At 38.8% G+C, this 25,552-nt stretch overlaps 3 protein-coding genes across 3 annotated transcripts; 2 read left to right on the plus strand and 1 right to left on the minus strand.

Annotated features, from left to right (window-relative positions):
* Positions 1-749: 749 nt before the first annotated feature.
* Positions 750-6,585, minus strand: LOC145769247 (neurotensin receptor type 2-like). The gene is made up of 6 exons (XM_082580828.1): positions 6,493-6,585; positions 6,181-6,321; positions 5,969-6,076; positions 5,654-5,835; positions 2,627-2,791; positions 750-906 (listed from the first exon to the last, which is right to left on the minus strand). Exons 1-6 carry the CDS (start codon positions 6,583-6,585, stop codon positions 750-752), a joined length of 846 nt encoding a protein of 281 aa, XP_082436954.1.
* Positions 6,586-19,775: 13,190 nt separating this feature from the next.
* LOC145769396 (uncharacterized) lies at positions 19,776-21,814 on the plus strand. Its single transcript, XM_082581017.1, has one exon. It carries the CDS (start codon positions 19,786-19,788, stop codon positions 20,221-20,223), a length of 438 nt encoding a protein of 145 aa, XP_082437143.1. The 5' UTR covers positions 19,776-19,785; the 3' UTR covers positions 20,224-21,814.
* Positions 21,815-21,925: 111 nt separating this feature from the next.
* Positions 21,926-23,792, plus strand: LOC145768532 (methyltransferase-like protein 27). Its single transcript, XM_082580042.1, has one exon. It carries the CDS (start codon positions 21,954-21,956, stop codon positions 22,647-22,649), a length of 696 nt encoding a protein of 231 aa, XP_082436168.1. The 5' UTR covers positions 21,926-21,953; the 3' UTR covers positions 22,650-23,792.
* The last annotated feature ends 1,760 nt before the right edge of the window (positions 23,793-25,552 follow it).

The following is a 25,552-nucleotide window of genomic DNA, read 5'->3' on the forward strand; positions in this document are numbered from 1 at the left end:
AACCAACCATTGCCATCATATAACCAACCATTGCCATCATAAAACCAACCATTGCCATCATAAAACCAACCATTGCCATCATAAAACCAAACATTGCCATCATAAAACCAACCATTGCCATCATAAAACCAACCATTGCCATCATAAAACCAACCATTGCCATCATAAAACCAACCATTGCCATCATAAAACCAACCATTGACATCATAAAAGTTTTCACTTGAAATTGATACAAAGAAAAGTGAGCACATTCAAACTTGAACCGTCAATAAAAAGAGATGATCACCTTGTTCAATATATTCTTTCACCCAGTGTCCAACGGGATAATAATCCCTTGTGGTTCAAATTGGTTCATATTTATACAATATTTCAACAAGTATTGCTTTTATAAGCATTGTAGGCTACACAGCAAATATGTTTGTCTCAATAGAGTTGTTATGCAAGTCAGTAACTCTTCAGCAAAGTTTAAATTATATTAAACTTTTTCTCCCTAATACATGAGCGAGCAGGCATGTTGCATTTTCGATTAACGAATCTTCAAATACTTGAATCCAGCTCGAGGAAAAGCTTTCAAGAGTCACTTGTTACGATCCAGTGATTATCGAATTATAAAATTCCTTTCAATCATCACAAGTAAAGAGCTGCTACGTCATTGATGTCGTGACATTAAAAACGTGAGCACCACTTTGTGACGTAGACCTTCTTCTGATACACGACGTTAGATACGTCACAATGAGGAGAGCACTATCTCACCCATTGTACGACGATCGAATGGAGCACATCGGCCAGCATCTCTCCACCGATGAACTTAGTAATTTGTCCTCGACGTCATAGAAGAGACTGAAGATGAACCCACCGAAGATGAGCGCGATAACCCAAAGCATTCCCAGATATGTCGCGACTTGCCTGTGGAAAGAACTGGAACGATATTTACTTGCTCTATAGTGTTTGGAGAAACGAAACGAACAAAGGTTGACTATGAACAGTTATTTATGTCCGCCCCGGTAGCACAGTTGGTTAGCGTGTGACTTCGTGAACGAAGAAGCTTCAAGATCAAGCGATGCTGGTTTGACTCTCGGGGTGTGCGCTTGAGCAACGCATTTCAAGACTGTTCTCCAATCAGCAGCGCCTAGTGCATGGAATAATTTCTCGGCAAAAACTCTTCATTATTCAAACAAAACTTCAAAAAATAGCTCTAGCTTGGCGAGAACAATCCAAATATTTATAGCGCAATTTTAGTTTCAGAGAATAACTTAGTTCAAAATGGCACAAGATTTCAGTCGACACTAAACCAGCAATGAAAGCGATTTGAGAGCTTCAATATCTCACAAAAAAAACATCTGGTTCTGGAATAAACTTTTAACTTGAAACCTTCACGCATCAGCCGATGAAGTAAATATTTGCGTAAAGCTCAGTTGTTTGCCTAACGATCTAAATGTTATTTATAGCCTCCATTCCATTAAAAGTAAGTCACTTAAAGAAACGTTTCACTTTCGTTTGTGGCAAATTAATGCGATGATGATGATAAAACACACACTTCCCCCCTCACGGTCCACGAGCCAGCTGCCTTCAAACTCTTTTACCACTAACTGACAATTTGGGATTTGATTTCACCTTTATCTCATCAAAATCATAAAACTTCATTTAAAAAGCGAAAGAAGAAAGTTGATTTGACATCTTGGAAAGTTGAGGTACGTTTTGAGCCAAATATTTCTCAACACATTCAACCAAACCAGGTCTGTTCATTCAAGTAGCTTGGTTCTGAGGCGCAAGAGAAGGGAACATTTCCATTACTTTAATATTCAATGTTGGGGTTCACCCTTCTACCGCCCAGTGTTGCCATCTAGATTTTTTTAAAATAAACTAGATGAAGCTAAACAAAAGACCAGAATAAACCAAATTGGTATTTTCTTGCCCTAAATACTAACTTTCAAGGTTTAAAGTTAGAAAAAAGGAAAGCTATAAGGCAAACCTGTTAACACTATTCACCAACTTCACCTTGTATTTTTGGTCGATTCCAATCTATGACATCATAGAATTATGACGTCATGGAATTTGATTTCGTAGTAAGGTAAAGGTGAGTCCCATACTTGAATCCAAGCATTGGGGGATGAGAAGATAAGGTTTTCATTATACTAAGCCATCGGCACTAACGAGAGTAGGGTGGCCAGTTCCTTTCTCTCGGCCGCCTTTACTTCAGCAATTACGCCCACCCAATCTATTACACCCTGGGTAGAGGTGAGCGGTGTTTGTCAACAACCAGCATAAGCCGGGAGTCGAACCAGGATTGCGTGATTGGAAAGCGAGCGCCTTACCCGCTGCGCCATCCCACCGATTTCGTAGTAGGTTACGATTAAAAAGTTGTGTGGTCCGATAACTCATGTGTAAAGTCGAAAAAAAAGATCAGAATAAGCCAAATTGAAGCAGAAATAAACTAAAAATAAGACGTAAAGTATGTTCAAAAAAACAAATATAAACCAAAAAAAATAAAAAATAAACTATAAAATAAACTATAAACCAAATCGAAAAAAAATAAACCAAACGGTTGCAAAATAAACCAGATTGGTTTTAAAAAGACTAAAATGGTAACACTGCTACCGCCTGTCAACAACCCCAGACATCAAACCTCTTCGTTATTTTGTTGAACTTGTGTGGCCACTTGACCCCGAGTAACCTCCATAGCGCGAGCGACGCGATGTGCAAAGCGGTGCAGTATGACGTCAATTCGTCCGTGAACCAGAACGTTTTGCACAGGAACCGACCCCAATTCCATCTGTAGAATCCCCAGGTCCTGCGCAAAGATGTTCATTGTGACGTACATTACAAACAGTGTTTCCAACAGCTAATCATAATTTGTGTATTTAAATGTTGCAAGCAATCTGTAGAAATCTGTATTTAGGTCTATTGATGGTTTACTGCATGTTAATTATAGTAGGCCTACCTTACTTGGGTCTACGGCAGTTTGATTGTCTGATAAAAATTCTGTCTAGTTTAGCTATCTGACTTCAATAAGCTCCTTCCAGGTATTGTTGCTTTAATTACGTTTTGAAGTTATCAGAAAGTTTTCATAATTTGTAAGCAATACAATGTAACAATATTACAGATCAATACACTTCAGCGGTCTTTGTTACGCACAAAGGATGCGAGCTATTTAATGTTCTCTGCTTCCTTTTTCTATTTATATTCTGAGCAGGTTTGATACAATTCGATTGGGTTCAGTGGTTCAGTATTAAGAAAAGAAAATTCAGTTGACGTAATAATATAATGAATCGCTTCAAAATCTTCCACGAATGACATCGACTTTTCAACTACAAGACCTTTCGACAAAAACAACTCTGGGGTTGTGCACTTGAGCAACTTATTGCAAGGACTGCTCTTCCTTCAGCGGCACCAGCTGGATGGAAAAATCAACAAACAACAACAATCGGAAACGTCACTATGTCTAACTCGGTTACCGGGCCGCGAAATTTTTTTCCCACGTACTTTTTACTACTTCGCATAGAGTTTGTATTTATACCGTGTGAATGCAAACATTTTTCGTTGGCGTGTTTGTAAACCATTTTGGGGAGCAGAACGTAAATTTGCCCAAATCTGCACGCTTTTATAGAAATTGCCCAAATATAATGTATGAAGTGCATGATAACAGTGAAAAACTAACATAACAAGATCACCAGCTAGTTAGAATTTCTTACCAAAGTAATCAAGATAGAACAACTGAATTCATCTTTGAAGATACGCATGCAGCTTGCCAACATTTTTTTGCAACCAGAAAAAACAGGTCAAGTTAATGCAAACAACTGGATCTGTCTCCCCAAAACAGAAGTCAAGATATTAATAAAAATAAGTGGAGCTGCCATGTTTCACACAAGATCTTGCAAAGCAAATATTTTGCCAGCTTGCATGGCAGGTTTTGAGTTTGGAAAGCTTTGAAATAAATAAATGTATTATGATTGGTTTGAGATTATATATTTCAGCAGTAGCATTTTAAATGTTGGTGAAATTAACATGACACAGTTGCATAAACAAACTAAATATATATTTTTGTATTTTGGGGCGCAACTGCATCATTTTAATTTGGGTAGTTTTATAAAAGTAACCAAACAAAGCTAAGCAACACCACAACATTAACAATAGATTTAACAGATATAACATTTTTTTGGTTAAATGTTGTTGTGTTGCTTATAGCTACGTCCGTTTATGGTTGAAAAAGTACTGTGACCTCTCCATCTGAATTGTTTTATAAAAGTATTCACCAGATTTATGTAAATTCATATTTTGTAGTTGCTCAAATCAAGATGATGCATTTATGGATATTATGAAAAAAATTAAAGACTTTGTAAATTTTGATGTCGAGGCAGCTGCATCATGCAAATTTGGGCAGTTTTATAAAACTTTTCAGTATTCATATTTTTTGTTGCCCAAATCTAAACGATACAGTTATGTAAATGGAAAAAATAAATGAATTTGTTCATTCTGTGGAAACTGCCTTACGTTAATTTGGGCAGTTGCATAAACAGGCTAATCAGTTTCATCAGATAATTTCATGTTTTCAGCTCACAAAAGTATTAGAGACATACTTTGGTGGCTGCCCAAATTGGCATGATGCAGTTGGTTAAATGCATTTCGTACTACAGTTTGATCACCTTGCAATACAATACATCAATACGGGTGTGCCAAATGAAAATTTTGAGGCACATTTCTTGTGCAAATAAGAGGCTGTTTGATAGGTAAAATATATTAATTTATAGTTTATCTTAAATCATGCAATTTTGTAGCTTTTCATATAGCAATTTTTGCCCTAATAGTTGCAAGATTTTGCCCGAATTCGCGATGTTTTGAAACAACAGGAGGGGCAGCTGCCCCCCTGCCCCCCTGGCTCGTGCGGCTATGGTTCGACGCTCATCAAAATCATTTTTTTTTTATTTAGGCCTACATTAATTTTTGCAGTGCACAAAAGCTTTTCAAAAAAAGTAAGGTTAGGACTAATGGGTTAGGGTTAATTCTTAATCAATTCGGAAAATCTTACTTTTAGACTATAGTGACCAGAATCAGTTTCTTTTCTTAACTTTTTTAAACTTGACTAAGTGTGTCTCCAAGCTACGATTTTTTCAAGTTCAATGTTTACATTTGGACCTGCTGGAGGGCGAAAATCGGCTGCTGGAGGGCGAAAATCGGCAGCTGTGAGGGGAAAATCGGTAAAAACAGTTACGCGCGCCGCGCGGTAACCAGTATTGGCTACGCTTACAGAAATATGCAAATGAGACAGAAAGTTCGTGGGATAAACATTTTCGCAACCGGGCCTGCGTCAGTGGTTGACGCTTCTTACAAGTGATATGCGAAACCAGGAATTTTCCTGTGGAAAACTGCCAGGATCAAGCTCTCAAAGAAGCTTTTTCAGTTTGAGGATAAAGATTTGCTGTACCAAACTAATATAAGTAATACATTTTGGTAGAAGTGATTTTCTTGAGCCATAGTTAATGTAAGTGACTCGGTTACTCGACGTCGGACCTGAGTCGGTGATTCAAAACTTTTGTGTTGTGTAGCTTTTCTTACAAGCGTATGCATTAAGCCTAAGAGATGCACTATGCTTTTGTTGCGCAATGCCGCCTATTTAATGTCAGTAGGCTAATGTTAGAAAGTATCCCAGGATCACCTTCTGTAGAGCCAAAGCGGGGAAGCTATGACACCAGAAAAAAGATCGGATATTGCCAGACTGACGATGAATAAGTTGCATTTCGTCATCATTCCTCTTTGTGTCGTAATAGCGGCAATGGTTAGGGTATTTCCCACTGTGCTCCATATCCCCAGAGCCACGACAATGGTTGCGATAGCAACCTGAAGATAACGACAATCAACAAGTTATCAACGACCTTAGCCTACGACAAATCTATCTGTTAATATTTTGTATCCAGTAAAAGTTGTTGTGGTGGAGTTAATTTTAATACAAAACAAATTTCCTTCAATGTACTTCTAATATAAGATATTTGAGGGAAGTGGAAGGACACACCGCCATTTCAAGGCTTATAGAAACGTCAACCGATGTTGGTGGACCATCTTCTAGAAGCAGAAATGGCGACTGGGAAAGTAGAATTGGATGAGAAACATCACAATGCAAACTGACAGCTACAAGGCCTTGAGCAAAAGCAACCGATTGGCAACACTGTAAAGTTTGGAGATAACCGGAAGTAGTTTAACTTTTTTCGAGGAATATTCCGAATGGAGGAGTATTTCGGATGGAGGAGTATTCCGCATGGTGTAGTCTGGATGGAGAAGTAATCCGTAGTCTGGATAGAAGAGAAGTCGTATAGAGGATTTGTCCGGCTGGAGGAATGGTCAGATGAAAGAGTATTCCGGATAAAACAACAGGTAATAGAAAGTGATAAAAATGAATCTTATGACGGAAAGAATTCAATAATCTTCATTATTTTAAAACGACCAAGTATTTACAGCGGTTAATTGACAGGGTTTGTAAAATGTGTTTACTTATTTTACCTGTTCTTCTGCAGTAGCAAGGGAAGTCCCATTGACGTCATAATATTCTGTTGTATTTGAGGACACACTGACATTTAACAGTTGTGAGGTCATGATGACTGTCTAAAAAACACCTAAGCAAAAAGAATCCTGCAGATACAATTATAATGAATGGATTCATAAAATGTAGCTTCACCAACTAGTGCCTCCCAATAGCCTATGTGAGTCAACAATTCACTATGTCAGTGACAATGCATTAATTTTTTACACGATGGGAACTGGGAAGCTCTGTGCATTCCCCACTTAATGTTTACGTTGCGATAAGAAACCTTTCTGGAATGACTTAGAAGCGAGTTAGTTGTTTAAAATTGATTTACAAGATTGCTCAAAATATCATTTTGTTCATCAATTTCAAGTTAAATTTGGAAACCCTGATGTAGTTGTAAAAATAGATTTGGACCGATCAACAGACGTTTGGGTTTATTAACCGGGTACTTGGGTTTATTAACCGTGTATTTTATCATGGGAAGCGTCAATGAAATTTCGGCTTGGAAACCAGATTCCCACCTGGTTCTCATTTGGCGACATCTGGTGGTTATGGGGCGTCTACACCCTCGGGGCGCATCCACGATGATTCCACCAGTCGATGGTTGTAGCGTCTGGGATCTTGAGCAGGTTAATTGGAAAAAACAATTATTTTTTAATAAAACCAAGCTAATCTTATTGTGCTCATTCCCATGGGTGTCCGTGACATCATCAATCGAGGTCTGACTTCATAATTGAAAATGTCAACCGATAATTTTTTTAAAACAGAAGTTTTTCGAGTAGCGCATTTATCGAATTCCAAATCAAGGAAGGAAAAAAATGTAACTTACATGATGTCACAGTGTTGTTGTACTTTTCGTGTGGCAGCTACGTCACTAATTGATGTCTATGAGTAACAACGCGATCTTTCACCATCACGATTACGTCAAACTTTTTTAACAGACTAAGTTTCGCTTTTCGCAGCATGATCATTGTCAATCACACAAGAGTAGGTGGGCCTACAAACGTTTACATCTACACTTGTGAAATACTTGTTTTGAATTTGTCGTAAATTTAACAAAAATGTTTGCTGTGCGGTGAGTACAAGAAAACATTATTCTCATCACTTCCTACAACGAGGCTGCAACTTCTATAAATTGAAGTCTACGCGAGGTGGCACATTGCAAGATACCATTCCCTTCGAAATGTTTCCCCAAGGCTACAAACAATGACGGCTTTCCACTTTGTACGATCGCATTGTCAATCAACAGTCAGTATCAAAAATACCAACAGCACATGTTTGAATACCACAAAAGTCATGCAAGTTCCCATCGATCGTGTTCCCATACTGACAGGGAGACAACTAAACGACATCTACTGTACTTGTCAATTGTCACATTCATTAATTGTGACTTGTCTGCCTCCTGTTAAAAGGATCTTTTGGTCTATTTATGTTGATCCAGACCCCTGCAATTCAATGGCAAGTAATACTGTAAGTTTTGCTTCTAGTGGTGGAAAATAAAACGTGAAAGTGAACCGATCAAAGCGGAAGCTCTCAAGGATTTGGGTTGCCTTCAACTTGTCACTGCTCGGTTCACACTCTCTCACTGGTCATGAAGTAAATGTTGGATTTTCGCGGACAAACAAACAAAAGCTATTTTGAAGGTTATGAGCTCATAAGCGCACCATGTCCAAGCTCCCATGGAAATTTAAACTGGAGATGAGCAAACCTTATGGAACAGACCAACAGGCAAAAATGTCAGAATGTGTTATTTTCATCTGGCACACAAATTGTTCACCTTTTCTAATTCTTCGCTTTTGTGACGACACATTTATACCAAACTCACACTACACTCAGTCTCACGACACCAAACCAGAATAGATCACGCAATTATCTCACTGCGCTGCCCTATTTTCCATCTCACCTTTGACCTCACCAGACCCAATCAAGGCCCAGCTTTGTATAATCGCAGACTCATTGTCTTCCTTCTGCCTGTCGCGTTGTGTCGCTTCTTGACGAAACTACGTTCGTTGTCATAGCAACTTCTATAGGCTCTGTTAGTTCATTAATGACGTGTCTTGCAGATTGAGTTTAAAATAAACATCGCAAAGATTTAAACAACAAATTGAATGTTGACTGAAAGCTTGTGCTTGTGCTAACAAATAATCTCTCTTGGCGGCATTGAGCTTGCTCTCCAGTGATTGCATCGCGCGCTGTCATTGTTCAAGTTTTGCAAAACTTGCGCCTCAACATATGGGAACGTTCGATCAATAAAGTGCTTCTCGAGTGGAAATACTTTTCCCAAGCTTTCTGCTCAGCTTTCCCATGAAATCGATGAAAATCTTCACCGATTACTTCCGCATTGTTCTCTTTCTGCCAAACTTTTATTGCAGCAATCTTCCACCTCACTGGCCGTTCACTCCTAACTCCATAACTTATAAACATAAAAAGCTTTACTTTTCTCATGGCAAGCAATCCCAAATTTTTAATGTAATGACGTCATCGACAGATAACATTGCTGATCATCTACGAATTTCATCGAAGCAACATCGATTCAACATAAACTGATGCAAAAGTCGGTCGACAATGTTGAGCAAAGTGTCAATTCACCATCAAAGTTTATTCGCGACTGCTTCTGCTCTGATCGCGCGCCTTTGCAAACTTCACTCATTTTCTGACAAGAGCCACTGGGCTTCCTGTGTAGAACGCGCGTCGCATACTCGCATTGCGTGAGACACCGACGACGCAAAGCTTAAGCAATGGAGTGTGCGTCACATCTCACGCACTGACGCACAAGATGTTTTTGAATGGACCTTGTTTGACTTGTCGGGTTGATTGCCGCATGTTATTATTATCGATACTTCTTGATGGTTAGATATTGGATTAATTGCACAGATACAGTATACAAGTAAGTCAATCTTTGATTCTACAGTCATCATCATCATCATCGGCCATGCCTGAATAAGGCGTCGGCTACCATGAGTCTCCACAACGATCGATTGTCCATACTTCTAGTTAGGTTTTCAAAATTTTGGTTTGTCTATGTTGAAAGATTTTTGAAGATTTCCAAACGTGGATGTCCCCGGTGCCTCTGACCAGGAAATCGCCCCATCATTGCCGAGTGTTCAATTCCGCGTTTGCGGTAGACATGCCCGATAAATGTCATTTGCCTTTTTTTGATAGTTGTGATGAGGACGCCAGGGGTGCACCCAGAGCGTCTCCACACTTCTTCGTTAGTGATTTTATCCATCCAGTTAATTCCCATCATTCTACGAATGAACCAAATTTCAGCACTGTTGATCTTCTTCTCTATCTTCGGGCATACAGTCCAGGATTCACAGCCATATAGCAGAACTGACCAAATGTACACATGTAAAATTCTTATTCTAGTGTTTAGAGAGATTGAATTAGATTTCAGTATTTTGTCCATTTTGATGAAAGCTTGTTTGGATTGTGCAATTCTTGATTTTACGTCGCTCCAGCATCGACCATTCGAAGTGACCATAGAACCCAGATAGTTGAAACTATTTACTTGTGAGACTGTTATATTTTGTATTTTGATAGTGCATACTGGAGTTATTTCTTTTGATGAGATGGTCATGCAGAAGGTTTTTGTTGCATTCAAATTAAGTCCAAGGTTCTCACTTTGCTTAATGACTATGTCGAGTAAATTTTGTAGCTGGAGGTTGATGTGGCGATTAGTACTGTGTCGTCTGCGTATCTTATGTTGTTGAAGTGTTGTCCGCCTACAGAGACGCCTTCTTCGTCATCTAGATGTCGTATAAGATCATTTCGCCGTAGAGTGAGAAAAGATCAGGTAAAACTACGCAGTACGCACCCCTGTCTAACACCTCTCCGAATTTGTGTCCACTTGCTCAGCTCGCCTTCTATCCGGACTGCTGCTGATTGATCCCAGTAGAGATTTCTGAGAAGTCGAAGGTCTTTACCATCTGTGTCTAAGCTGTCAAGCATCTCCATGAGTGGCTCATGTTGAACACGCTCAAAAGCTTTGTTGTAGTCCATAAAGCAGAGGTACAGGTCTTCTCTGTGTTCTATCGACCTCTCAGCAAGTGTCCTGATTAGGAATGTGGCGTTTCTAGTTCCTTTGTCTTTCACAAATCCGCATTGCACATCTGAGATTTCGGGATTGATGCATCTGCATAGTCGATGGAGTAAAACGGTCAGAAAAATTCTACAGTACAGTAGGCTATATCTGCCCCGATAACGCAATTGGTCAGCGCGTCACTTCTGGAACGAAGAAGCTTCAAGATTAAACGGCGCTTTGTTCGACTCTCAGGGCGTGCACTTGAGCAACACACGTTAAGGACTGCTCTCCCATCTGTGGAATCTAACGGATGGAATAATTTTCCGGAAACAACACTTCAACAATCGGAAACTTCACTCTGCCAATCTCGGTAACCGGGCCTGCGTCAATAATTCAAAGCCTCTACAAGTATGCGAAACTGCCAGGATTAAGCTCTGCAAGAAGCTTTCCTAGTCCGAGGATAAAGATTCAATCAATCAATCAATCTGTCATTCCATTGTTTTAGTGACCAGACACGCGCTCCGTAGCGCCTCCTTGTGAAAAGATTAGTCGCGTACGAAAGAATTTTAAATGAATTGAAAGATGTTGACATGCCACAGTGGCGCATCCTTGTGGGTTGAGCAAGGGAAGCAATAAAAGTCGGAGGGGGGTAAGAGCGTGCCGAAGGCACGTGTATTCTAGGGGAGTCCGGGGGCATGCCTCCCCAAATTTTTTTGCAAAATTACACTCAAGTAATGGATTAGCCTATAGTAGCCTACTTTCTGGAAACACTTTTAAAGTAATATTTGTATAAAATTTATTAGCAGATAAACAGCTATTAACTTATTAAAGGTCTTACACGAACGGGTAAAAACTGCGGCTTAAATTAGAGAACACCAAAAATTCAGCTTCTGATCAGTTACAGCTACCTACTGCTGTAGTAGCCAGGATGGCATTGTAAAATCTAACATTAGGCTCAAACTTTTCCTTACGAGGCAGATATAACCCTAAACTCTTAAAGACTTAGATTTTCTCATTACGCACCCGTTCAATACCCTACAGTGAGCCATTCTGAAATTTCTTCCACAGATTAGTTAAAAGATACGTAAATCGCGTAAACTTTGCGCTGCTTTTTGCTTTCTTTCTTCGTATAGCAAAGATTAGAGCAATGGATAGGTTACGGTACGAATCTTTGCTTCCGTAAACTTCCAACTTTTTTAAAATTAAAACCTAGCTATGAAATCATACGGGGACATGAGTTAGAAACTGTTCTAACTCGTATTCAGGTAAAGAAATTACGAAACCGCTTTACTGAAAAATATTATCTCATTTTTCAATTTTGACAGGGGAAACAATTAATGCTTCCCTTGCTGCCAGTGAGGATACGCCCCTGTCAATATTGCACCACTAATTCATGCCACCAGTGTTGTACGCGTCAATGAAATAAATTGACGGCGTCAGCGTCAGCGCGAATTGCCTAAAAACTTTACGGCGTGAAGTAGGCCTACTGCATCAGCTTTTAAAGAAATTGACGGCGTCAGCGTCAGCGCTAATTTCTAGTGCTATATCTTAGCCAGGGTCTCACAAAACAGAAGTATTTCAACCACGTTTAGGCTAACAATAGCTATAAATAAAGAGCAGGTACAGTATTATGTTTTGAGACTGTATTGTTTTGGCTGCTTAGCCTATTAGTTATTTCCTTGTAGAAACACAAGCATTTCAAAATGTTTGTCTGACAATCTGCTGCGTTTGGGACGCATAATGTCCTTTCCAGGTGAAAACATGCGTTCCACAGCAGCGCTAAATGGTATCGGTGTGTTGTATTTCAAAAACATATCTTGAAAACGTTTACTCAGAAAGGTAGGTTATCCCTCATCGTCGTCGTCGTCTGAGCTTCTGGGGCCGAGGGTCTATCTTTTTACCACCCCAGATTCACGATGTTCCCGGACTACACTGGAAGGCTGCTAGAGAGCAGCCAGTCTTTAGTTTCATCATCCATGACGCGCAGACCTTCCACTCCGTTAGGTGGCTTGAAGATGGTACAGTCATTGATGATGTGGTCTGCGGTCTGTTTCTCGGCACCACATTCACAGGAGGAGGAAGAAGCCATTCTCCATTGGTGCATGGTTGAGCGGAAAAGCCCGACGCCCGTACGGAGACGGTTGAAGGTATTCCTGTTCCATGCGTACTGTGATGGTGTAGCCTAGCATATATAGGCTAAATCTTTTAACGAGGTCCACTGCACCAACATCGCTGTTTTCACGGGCATAGAGCTCTTAAATAAAAAAGTATCTTCAACCTCCGACATTCATTGATTTTTCGCTTTCTCTCTGATCCATTGTTCTCGATAGGCCTACTGCTCAGTGCTCTACCATTTGGCGAACTTCTTCCGCTTGTATTCCTGTAAGTCCCAAACAAGATCTAAAAAACGACGAAAAATGCTGCATTGGCAACAGTTTAGGTGGCCACCAGATGGAGCTAGTAGTATTTTGGGACTTGGTATTAACTTAGTTGGTTAGATCTATGCTTGTGCTTTCCAACGATAGCAAATCTGTTGAAATTGAACAAGAAATGAATAGGCCTAAATGGGAGACAATTAATTATCGCGATCTCGCAGGGCGAATCCTGAAAGACGATCGATTCACCATTGAAATGCATTGGGCGAAATTGTGGGGCTGTTTTCGAACAACGATTGCTCGCATATTAAATAAGATATAAACATGAATGTTAGTAGGCCTACTTCAATACACAGTAGCCTAACATGTTCTTTTAATTGGCTGTCGTTTAATGTTTTTATCATTTAAAGTAAACTTTTCATAGCCTAATGGTTTAAATTTCAGTTCAGTTTAGTTGCTTTTTTTATTTCTGACCATCATATCAAAATCAATACACGTCAACATAGCAAAGGTTGAGAAAAAATTGGGGAAGCGACAAAACACGAACGTTAAAACGTGCTTGGGACCGAATTTAGTCAAGTTTAGGTGGCCACCACATAGAGCTAGTAGTAGCCTATTTTGGGACTTGGAATTAACTTAGGCCTACAGCTTCAGTAGAGAGTTTGTCTTGTTCAGTTCAGTTCAGTTGTTTTTTTATTTCTGACCATCATATCAAAACAATACACGTCAACATAGCAAAGGTCTAGAAAAAGGTAGAAGCGGCAAAACGCGAACGTTGAACCATAGGCATACGAAGCCGAGCAACGTTATCAAGTTTAACATATTAAAGATTATCATATTTACAAAAAACACAAAACTACGCAACAATTAAATATCGAACGTTTTCGACATCACAAGATGTCTTCTTCAGAAATAATATGGAATGTATATGGTGACCGGGCCTGTGTCAGTGATTCAAAGCTTCTACAAGTATGCGAATCTGCCAAGATTACGCTCTGCAAGAAGCTTTCCCAGTCCGAGGATAAAGATTCAATCAATCAATTGATGAGTAATGTCATCACTGCTATTGTGTTCTCAAGTCTTTAAATTTTTTATATTTTTCCCTAAATAAATAAGAATTAGGAAAATTGCAGATCCGCGGTAATTTATACATATTTTCCTACAGACCAACATCGTTTTTGGGATCCATTACGCCAAGGTTTGTTTTTTTTTTCGTATGAAACTATGTGAAAATAATCAATAGGTATGCAGGAGCCAGGAGCTAACCATGTCAAATGGAAGAAAATTTATTCCAAAATAAACGTGCAATTGAAAGATTTGTTGTATCCACTAATTTCTCCAATTGCGCATTTATGCATTAGGGATTTTTCCCCTTCCACGAAAATCCTGCTCATTCACGATCTTCTTCCGTATTTTCAAAGTTGATGGAATTTTCGCCTGAAATAAATTGTTTTGTAAGGTAGACGCAAGTAGCTAGAAGCGGATTACCACCAAAAAAATATATTACATATCTTCAGAATTAAAGAGTGGGTGATGAAAAATATTTCGTGTTTCAGAAAAAAATTCGTGCTTAGGTGAATGACCATACAAATTAGACTAGGATCAGAATTAGAGCTACCCAGGTTTTCACAAGTTAGAGTAGAATTTTGAACTAGTGGACATAGTTGTCACAAATAGTTTTTTAGTTAGATAAAAATGCCAATGTGGCAACTCGGGATCAAAGTGTCTTTCCACCATTACAGCACCAAAACCACGTACGTCATAGTATACATTGTGACATCAGTAAATTGATAGATTAATCAAATTTTTCATGACTTTGCTGCTTAAGGGATGAATGACATTTTGATCTTGATTGTTTTATTTAGAGATGTATCGATACCAATATTTTGGCCGATACCGATATCACTTTTTTAGCCCGATACCGATATTTTGGCCGATACTTTAGTTTAGTGTTACAATAGAAGCAATTTTGGTATTTGCAAGGAATTGTATCAAATGCTAAGTTTGACCTTTTTTTTTAAAGGTCCCATACTCAGATACTGAGCTTTGGGGAATGAGAAGATATAAGGTTCTCATTATACTAAGCCTTTGGCACTAAGGAGAGTAGGGTGGCCAGTTCCTCTCTCTCGGCCGCCTTTACTTCAGCAACTACGCCCACCCAATTTATTACACCCTGGGTATAGGTGAGCGGTGTTTATCAACAACCAGCTGAAGCCGGGAGTCAAACCAGGTTTGCATAATTGGAAAGCCAACGCCTTATCCGTTGCACCATCCCACCGCCAAGTTTGACCTTATTTGCATAGGCCTATAGAACTATTAAAAAAAGCCTTGAATTGGCATAGTTTATTAAAGATTCAAAAATTCAATCTCAACCGCATTGTTGTGTCATAATAGTAGGTTTTGGTAATGAAAGGCCACCGTAATTGAGGACTGGGGTATAAGGGAAGAAACATTACATCATAATTGGGGTTTCTGAAACATTAATATTTTAGGGTTTGCGTAAACTCTCCAAATAGGCTATCATAATTCATAATAAGATGTAAACCAAGTCATTTGTGTAGTCGAACAAAAACTATTAGACAAGTAATGTGCAATGTTGTTTAATTAAGAAGCTTTTGCTGGGCCAAGACTACCCAGGTAGCAAAAACGTATAATTTTGCATCTTTTTTATGTTACTAAACATTTAAAAAACCCATGTAACTTGGTTGTTTTTATAATAAGCTGGTTCTATCAGCTTGTGATTTAATATTGTTATTATTATTATTAAGCTTAAACAATGTCATGGCAGAGTAAGTACGCTGCGCAACGAACTCCCATAGTTATCCCCACTTGCTGCTGACAAGTCAAAGAACATCTATGTCTTGTGATGTTGCCGATTTGCGTCACATTTTTGTGTTTTTTTATAGTGATAATTGCTCTTCGCTATTTCTGTTGCGTTACTTGGTGTGGTGTAGCACGTGTCATCACACACCACCATCTCTCTTGATAACAGCGCAGTGTGACTTTGCGGATTGCTTGGCTTGACTTATACTTGTTTTCTTTCGTGTTGATTCATTCTTTATTTTCAGTTAACAACACTGTTAACAACTCAGTTAACAACCTGTTGCAAGCAGGCTAACCACAGTTGATCTAAACTGCTTAGTGGATGAACAACGGAGAATGACTGGTATTTAAAACGCAGATGAACAAGAAAAAAAACAGTTCCCGAACTTCATTGAAATGCTGCATGTTGCGCCATAACATTGTTCTTTGTAATACCGCTTTGAAAGAGGATTACGACTATGAATAAACTTCATTTTGAATTGAAAAAACATGATGTAATGTCTTCCATTCTTAGTTATCACATATTTTTTCATTACGTAATGTCTTGTAGGAATAAATTGAAAATCAGTATAATAATTCAAAATGAAAGCAATGGGACTACGAATCCTCACTAAACCAATCAATCAATAGTCTTGTTGCGTCTAAGAGGACAACCTTATATGTTACTGATCTCCGGAGCCGACGTAAGCCTTAAAAGTCATGTCGACTTATTCTTGATGCCCCCCTTAACGAAAATTGTTCTTTGTAATACCGCTTTGAAGGTGGATTGCGACTATGAACAAAAGAATAATTTTTAAACTTTATTTTGAATTGAAAAGACATGACGTAATGTCTTCCATTCTTAGTTATCACATATTTTTTCATTACGTAATGTCTTGTAGGAATAAATTGAAAATCAGTATAATCATTCAAAATGAAAGCAATGGAACTACGAATCTTCACTAAACCAATCAATCAATGGTGTTGTTGCATCAAAGAGAACAACCTTGGGCCTATATGTTACTGATCTCCGGAGCCGACGTAAACCTTAAAAGTCATGTCGACATATTCTTGATGGGATGCAACCTAGTTCGTACCCTGAACAGTTCGGACCCTCAGTTCGTACCCTAAAAAGATCGAAAGAAAAATTAAAAAAAGCGGAAGTCGCTGATCGCAGTTTCCGCAAACATTTTAAAATTTTCCCCCTGAAAAGATCGAGAGAAAGATAGCACAAAGCCGAAGTCGCTGATCGCAGTTTCCGCTAACCTTAACCATAGGCTAATCTATGCTCTAACCCTAACCCTCGCTGATCGCACTTTCCGCAAACATTTTCCGTAGATTCCGCTAACCTTTACCCTAACTCTAACCATAGATTAATCTATGCTCTAACCCTAACCCTCGCTGATTGCAGTTTCCGAAAACATTTTTCCGCAGTTTCCGCTAACCTTTACCCTAACTATAGAGCAATCTATGCTCTAACCCTAACCTTCGCTTATCGCAGTTTCTGCAAACATTTTTCCGCAGTTTCCGCTAACCTTTACCCTAACTATAGAGCAATCTATGCTCTAACCCTAACCCTCGCTGATCGCAGTTTCCGCAAACATTTTTCAGCAGCTTTGCTAACCGCAGTTTCGGCTAACCCTAACTCTAATCATCGAGTAATCTATGCTCTGCTCTAACCCTCGCTGATCGCAGTTTCCGCAAATATTTTTCCGCAGTTCCGCGGTTTCCGCTAACCCTAACCCTCGAGTTTGTTTGCGGAAACTCCGATCAGCGACTTCTGCTTTGTGCTATTAAACTGCGATCAGCGACTTCGGCTTTTTTTTAATTTTTTCTCTCGATCTTTTCAGGGTACGAACTGAGGGTCCGAACTGTTCAGGGTACGAACTAGGTTGCACCCTTCTTGATGCCCCCCATAACGAAAATTGTTCTTTGTGATACCGCTTTGAAGGTGGGCGACTATGAACAAAAGAATAAATGTTAAACTTCAATTTGTATTGAAAAGACATGACGTAATGTCTTCCAACCTTATCACATATTTTTTCATTACGTAATGTCTTATAAGAATGAATTGAAAACGAGTCTATTCACTAAAACGGAGAGCAATGGGACCACGAATCCTCACTGAACCAATCAGTAAAAGGTCTTGTTGTGCCTACTGATCTCTGGAGCTGACGTAAACCTTAAAAATATGGACTTATTCTTGATATGGAATTTGACTACCGTACATAGCCTATATTACATATCGATTACCGGTAATGGATATTTTGTTTCAATGCACTTCAAAGTTAAAACATATTTGTTTACCACAACCAAACCACTTGTGACAATCGAATTTGTTAATTTATTATTCGATAAAATGTTTCGATGATGTCACGTCATTACGCCGATTTGAGATATAATTTCATTCATGACGTCGTATGGATGAAAAACTTTTACAAGTTTTACACTCTGCTGAGAGTAAAAAAGAAACACATATTGGAGAAATTAAGTCTCTTTCACAACTTAAGAATCGAACAACGCAAAACTGCTGAAACAAAACGTTTTGTTTGAGTGAAAGAATCACTGCAAGCAACCAATGCCAAAAGGCACGCGCAAGAAGTCATGGGAGTGTGAGATATCAGCAATTTGAACAGGTTGTTATTTTTCTATATCAATGTGACGTTAGTTACAACTTTAAAAAATCTGTATCTTTATTCTGTGAAAAATCCGCAGCAAGCGCCTTTTTTACATGTTTAGTATCGGCCACAGTATCGGCCAAATTTTGCCGATACCGATACTCAAAAAGTGGCCGATATCACCGATACCGATATATCGGTACATCTCTAGTTTTATTGCATTTTCTTTTTATATACATAAGGTTGATAAAACCGCAGTATCCTTTTATTTACCAAAAAATACTGTTGACAAACTAACATTTTTAGCAAAACTAGAAATTGGATTAGATCTATAATTAGAGCAAACAAGTTTTTATCCAATTAGATTAGAATTAGGCTACAGACATTTCACTTTAATTTATCGAATTAGACAACTAGAATTATCTAGTTGTCCAAGTCTGGCCTGGACATCTGACCTTGATGAAACGTAGTCTACAGAAAAAACTCATATGAAAGAAGAAAAGATCACTAAAAATAAAAAGAAGTCCGGTTGTCAAGTTAGTGATGGAACTCATTTTGTTGGCGAGTTTGTTGCAACAAAAACAAAGTTGTATGATATTAAATAAAACAATATATGTAATTGTTTATTTGCTGCAGTTATATATTTATATAGTCTTATTTTATTTAACTTTTTTAGCAAAACAAAATTGTTGAGCATGTTATTTTTGATCACTCGATTTGGTGTCTTTACAAAATTTGCTTGTAACACTGTCCCTCGAAAGAACGAGTTATTCATGTCACCAAATAACTGAGTTTCCATAGCAACATTGCTAGACATTTTTGCTCTAAAGCTGCAAATAAAACTTCATCACTAGAGTCTTCTTATGAGGAAGTTAAGGAGGTAGATGGGGGACGCTAACAGAAAAAATGTGGCTATCTTATCAAATTTAGCTTGAATTTTATAATTTTGCTGTCAACAGAAAGTTTTTTTGATGGTTTAATGTTGCCTGGAACAGACATTCTGTGCTTATGTTTGCAAATCGAAATAAAGTAAAAATTTTAGAATCAAGAACTTGTAGTCATTCATTTACTAATTAACATTTTGCTAGATTATTTTGTTTTAGACGTTAGCTCCAGTGATCCTTCAACGAAATTACAGTAGAATTCATACTCGGGCTCTAACACAACCAATCAACCATGCGTCAAAGTGAACCAACGCCAAAGCGGTGTTTCAAACATCAAACCATTTACAAGTTTTAGTTGGACAACTGTCTTTCAATCAAGTTTATTTCAGTAAAGCTCCACATTCATTTCAACGTACGCAGAAAACATAACATATTACTTTTTATTCATATAAAAGCTACAGGGTGACACCAAGAAAACTTGCAGCCATCTGTGTCAAAGTGCCAGATCTTAAAATTTTAAACAGGATTTGTTTTTGTTGTGTAGAATGAGTAAGACGTTTTTATAATGTCTTCATTACTAAGACGAGCCTCACGCGTTGTTGTCAATGCATTAAAACTAAGACCCGAAAAAAAGTTTGTTGGCAAAGATTTAGACGGCAACACATATCATGAAGTTCTTCCTCAAAGATATTTCTTGGGGTTGCTCAGCATCAGCCGACACTCTCGGTTGGTGATCCCCCCGGGCGGATCAGACCTTCCAAAATCTGTGGAGATCAAAGTATCAAAGGAATGGGACGCTTGGCTGCGACAAAGGAGAGAGGAGCCACCAACGATCGAAGAGCTTGTTCAAAATATTGAAAAGTACAAAGTCATGCAAAACCGTATAGAAAAGTTGAAGGAAGACGATTTGAAGAAACAAGACCATAAAACTTTGAGCCATTTCAATGAAAACAGCGCCACCAAAGAATCCCAAACAGTGGACTCTTGGTCAGGAGAGAAATAAATTTTGATGCATTTCTTTTGTGCTTTCTTTGTGAAATACAAAACCAAGCTAGCCACTCAAGATGTGGTTGTCAGAAGGTTTTGTTGAAGGAATCAATTATGTCTGGCTACCGGGCTTTGCATGGCAGTTTTCCGTATTGCTCCGTGTCCACTGTCCATGCACGCGATGCTCAAACACCACTTAAAGTATTTTCCGTGTTTTTTTGTTCATTCTTCATGCTTGGAGATACGCATGATGGTGGTTTAATAAAATTTATCCTTGCACAGCTGTAAGTTCGAAAGAATATCTTAAAGTCTTAAATGTGTCATGAATGGCCGCAGTATTCACTTCTGGCCGGATACATCAAAACCAATGAACTGTGGTCTGGTGCATTTGCTACATAACAGTTTATAGACGCAGCTTACTGTAAATCGAATGTTTTGTGTGTGCGATTTATTTGAAATCACGAATATAGTCTTAGGGCTAGAAAAATGGGGTAGATGCCTGTTGAAAATAATAATAAAACAAAGCATTGAATGAACGGATCTTGCACTGATATTGACTGCTTGAAAAGCAATAAGTTGTTGATAATATTTGACCGAAGTTGTAATAATATGAATAATGCTAAAAATTGAATGAGGCTGTTCACCAGGCGTTTAGTTAAATAACATGATACGTTCTTTTGGTGCAAGCTAAGCTGAACTATCACAAGATGTATAAGGTGATTCTCTGCATTTATTCTGACGTTTCGTCAATCAGACTCGACTGACTTCTTCAGGGGGCTAGGTCAGGTGGTGACTGCCTGTCTAGCATGACAAAACACAGGACCATGTTGCTGTAAACCAACCAAAATAAAAGCAGATTGTTACTTTATACACTTTGTGATAGTTCAGCTTAATTTGCACCAGCAGAACGTATATCATGTTTTTTAATATGAACAATGTACCATAGTGGTGTCCATAAGATTCATTCGAATTTATTCAGCGATCTGTCGTGCCTCTGCTGACTTATGACTTCCATAGATTTTGCTAGATCATTCTAACGTTGTTTTCACGAAGTGTTGTCAAGTTGATGCAAATGAAATTGTCGGATCTCATCATTTCTACTTCAATCAAAAACTTGTTCGACTATTTTGTTGCCGAGTTCATTAGTTTTGCTGCAACTACGTTATTGTTTAAATACTGAAGTTGTTTGAAACCCGAACAAGTGTTTTATATTACTTATTAAACGATTACAAGTGACACTGTGCTTCATATAACTGAGTCAGTTTGTACGGAAGTTGTTTGTTGTAGATTCCGAACATCAGAATCCACGAGTGCCAGCCAATAGCGAGTCATCATCACATCCAGGCGAGGAAGCCTTAGAATCATGCTCTGAGACACTAAGCAGATGTGAACTCATTAATTTGCTTCCCTTGCGATTGCACAAATGCCTCCGACTATTGTGCCTCCTGTCACTTACTAGTTGCCAGGCTTGCAAACAGAAACTTCTTTTGTTCTAGCGTTGACTTTAACAATGTTACTTTGTGTATTTCGTTGATTCGATTATTTATATAGAAAAATTCTTAGGTCAACGACGTTAACCCCCCCCCCCCCCCTCCGAGCTTTTTATAGTAACCACTAGGCCGGGTAAAGTTACTTTCTGTAAAACTTTCAACGGTAAAAGTCTCAATGCAACTAAGCAAAAATTTAACGAATGTTCGATTATTTTTTCAAGGTGTAATTTTAAGCGTTTTTTACATAAATCTTGAAATGTCTGATGCTGACCAAATGAAGTATGAGAACTTGTCCAAGAAAATTTATGGTGGGTACATCGACGTGACCAGCACCGAGAAGACAGTTTCCAACTACACCAAGCTCGCTTCGGAGTACGAGAAGGACTTTGTAGGATTGGGATATGAGACTCCGAAGTGTGTTGCGGAGGAAGCAGTGAAGTTGCTGGATGGTAGTTTGGAGAGTTCTGTTATCCTGGACATCGCTTGCGGGACTGGCTTGGTCGCGGATGGGCTGAGGGCGGCCGGTTTCAAGGGAGATACTGACGGGATCGATGGGAGCGGAGGAATGCTTGAGGTCGCTAGAGGGAAAGCTGTTTATCGCGAAGTGAAGAAAGAATTTGTGCTTCCCGATCGGCCAATCCCTTTCGCAGATGACGCGTATGACGCTGTGGTTTGCTGTGGGGGCTTTGGTCCGGGACATCTGGTTCCCGCGGTTTTGTCGGACCTCATCAGAGTCACCAAGCGGCGAGGTGTGATCGTGTTCTCCACGCGCGACAACAAAACCGCCTCTGATTACGTGAAAGAACTTAACACTGAGATCGAACGTTTGCAAGATGGAAACCTTTGGAAGCAGGAAAGGTTTTTCCAAACTCCCTATTTCTGTTACGATTCAGCACAAACCGGTAAGACGGAACCCCTCATGGCTTCTGTCTATTGTTGCCGCAAAATGTAAAAATTATATAAAACGTTAAAAAATTATTATGTTAACTATTATAATTAATAATTAACAATTACAGGTGTAAACAATTAACAATTACTGCATTATAAAGCGATAATTTGCACCTTCAATAATTGCACGCGGAGAATTATTTTGACCTACTGTTTTTATCTTTGCAATTTCGATGAGATATTAATTATTCTATTACTCTGTTGTTTCTGATTAGTGGTATTTTTGTGCTTTTGAACGTTAATGGCGTAGACTGAGGCCACATGGTATCCCTCTCGCTTGGTGGTGCTGCGGAGTGCTCGAAACGTGGGTGACTTGGTTTGAGTGACGCACAACATCGTCATAGAAACTGAGCTAGCCATGAAGTACAAGCTCAAGATAGAATCAACTTTCAGTGAGCATGCTGCTGGGCATCGCGCTTCAACAGCGAATGAAGGGTGACAATTTGCGGCAATAGTACTTGGATGATTGTGTAGCAGATCTAAGATTTACACCATTCTAGATACACATCAAAGGTGAAGGTCCCGTAACTCAGTTACTGAGCCTCGGAGAATGAAAAGATTCTCATCGCACTAAACCTTTGGTACAAACGAAAGAATGGATGCTTTCTGACTAAAGCATCAAATCTTACAATGTGCTTTACCTATTGTACAGTATGAGCAATGTTGTTTGTAAGCCTGAAAAAATATTTGCACATTGTTTGCTCAATAAATCATAACTCAATGATAATTCTGCTTGCTTCAATATCGATCGCAATGAAGTCCGGTTTGCACCAGCAATGAAGTTCGGTTTGCACCAGCAATGAAGTCCGGTTTGCACCAGCAATGAAATCCGGTTTGCACCAGCAATGAAGTACGGTTTGCACCAACTCGATCGTTGTTGTCTTCCTACGTCATCACGTAGAACCCGTCCATCGTCGTCTGGGGGATTGCTCACGCCAACCCACACGCGTGAATCTGCTTTAAATGTATCGCAAACGTATGAAGGCACAAAACTGATCACCATGAACCCACTGGCATGGGATGGGAGCTAAAAAAACGTCTTCAATTCCATCCCATGCTCACTAGACGTGCTTCCCAACCTTTTTCAGTTCGCGACTCACTGTTAATGCAAGTTTTATTGTGCGACCCACATTGAGATTTGACATCTTTAATATGGCATCTTTACTACTGGCATACGCAGTGAAATAGTTAACGCGACACAACACATCTAATTGTTACATTGTTGCATAATTGTTACGTAATCATAATATAATAACTTTCCGATCTAATAGAAAACAGGGTGCACAATTCATGAAGATGGAAAGTCAACAAATGAAGTGAAGATGAGAGTAGCGATGGCGAAGGCGCAGTACTGTTCAAGACCAAACTGCGGCTTGTGAGATCCATAGTAGTGTCAGCATTTTTTAGAAAAATAAACATTCGACAACATGTAGAAATGCTTCGCGTTGTTCGCGACCCACCGGTTGGGAATCACTGCACTAGACCATACGATCTTCACTTAAAATAATTTCTGAGGTTTCTTTAGTTCCAAACAATTCCCCAAGAAACCTTCAAGTAAACCCGTGATGCGCCCACTGGCCTACCCAGGGCCTGATTAAGGCTCACGGGGGCCCGAGGCACAGCTAAGTTTAGGGCCCCTATTGGCAATCGCTTTCGATGCAGAGCAGGAGTGCTCAACTGTTACTGCAAAATCGTTACACAATTTGAAATTGTTACTCAAAAATAACAAGTGTGCACACACCGGCACAACAACTTTCACTACCTACGGTAGGGGAAAGTGCTATAAAGTGGACCGGCTGATAATTTGGACCACTGCTGTTTTTTTTCAATGACTGAAGTAAATAATTTCATGGTTTGTGAACAGCTTGAATTAACCTTTCTTACTGACCTAGTTTTTACTATTTCAGAAATTTAGATTCAAAGGATTGAGCTGGTTCTTTGTTGTTACTAGAGGTTTTGGGGGTCAGCGATGTTATTTTGCTGGTCTAAATTATTGAGAACTTTTCAAATATTGCTACAATTACAAAAGGTTATACAAAAGTAATCTGCAGGAGAGGCATTACTAATGACTATCTGCCAAAATCTTGAAGAAATGTCCACTATTTAATTCTAAATGACACCAAGCAACATAAGATTATGCTAACTGTAATATGGACCACCTAACTGTTTGGAAATATGGACCAGTGGTCCACGTTATGGTCTATTGGTAGAAATTTGTTTCTCAGTAATAAAGACAGGCATAGAAATGAAGTTCCATGAGATTTATGCATTTTTTTCAAACTTTCTAGAGTGCATCATAAAATATATTTGTAACTTGCTTTCTTATAGTGATAAAAGCTGCTACCAGTAATTTGCATAATCACTTTGATATTATAAACAATTTGATTAAGTTCTGACGACATGTCTACGCATGGAAATTGGATTTAAGATGGATTTAAAAAAGCAGGAATTTACCCCATTAATCCTCTTGTATTTGATGAAAGTATGGTGGTTGTGGTCCATATTATGAAACAGGGTGGTCCATTTTAGAAACTGAGTTGATAATATGGACCACTAGGCTATATAAAAAATAATAATAATGTAGTTTTCTTTGTTTGTGTTAAGTTTTTTTGATTGGAATTGTTTTTGCAAACCAACTAGCCTGTAACTAATCAAATAAAGTTAGTTGCACCCCAATGTTGTGGATCTTTTTAAAAATATTAAGATTTTTCATTAGGTGTTCCAAATTATAGTACTTTCCCTACTAATGTAAAAAAACTGGGGGGCCCCCAAACCAAGGGGCCTGTGCCTCGTGTCGTGTGCCTCATGGTTAATCGGGCCCTGCCTACCCGGTCAAGATAATCTAATGTAGCCGTTTGGAGGCAGATCTGAAACTTCCATTGTGATAAAGGTTTAAAAACGAATATA

The sequence above is a fragment of the Aplidium turbinatum genome, chromosome 4, assembly GCF_918807975.1.
Source record: "Aplidium turbinatum chromosome 4, kaAplTurb1.1, whole genome shotgun sequence".
NCBI classification, from domain to species: domain Eukaryota; kingdom Metazoa; phylum Chordata; class Ascidiacea; order Aplousobranchia; family Polyclinidae; genus Aplidium; species Aplidium turbinatum.

Bases quoted from the DNA above. Each gene is read 5' to 3' on its own strand.
- LOC145769396 (XM_082581017.1), top strand. From the start codon at position 19,786: ATGTCTTCATTACTAAGACGAGCCTCACGCGTTGTTGTCAATGCATTA.
- LOC145769247 (XM_082580828.1), bottom strand. From the start codon at position 6,585: ATGACCTCACAACTGTTAAATGTCAGTGTGTCCTCAAATACAACAGAA. The intron at 6,322-6,492 runs GTAAAATAAGTA...CCATTCCTCCAG, and splicing joins TTGCTACTGCAGAAGAACAG to CCGGACAAATCCTCTATACG. The intron at 5,836-5,968 runs GTACATTGAAGG...CGTTATCTTCAG, and splicing joins TCAAATATCTTATATTAGAA to GTTGCTATCGCAACCATTGT.
- LOC145768532 (XM_082580042.1), top strand. From the start codon at position 21,954: ATGTCTGATGCTGACCAAATGAAGTATGAGAACTTGTCCAAGAAAATT.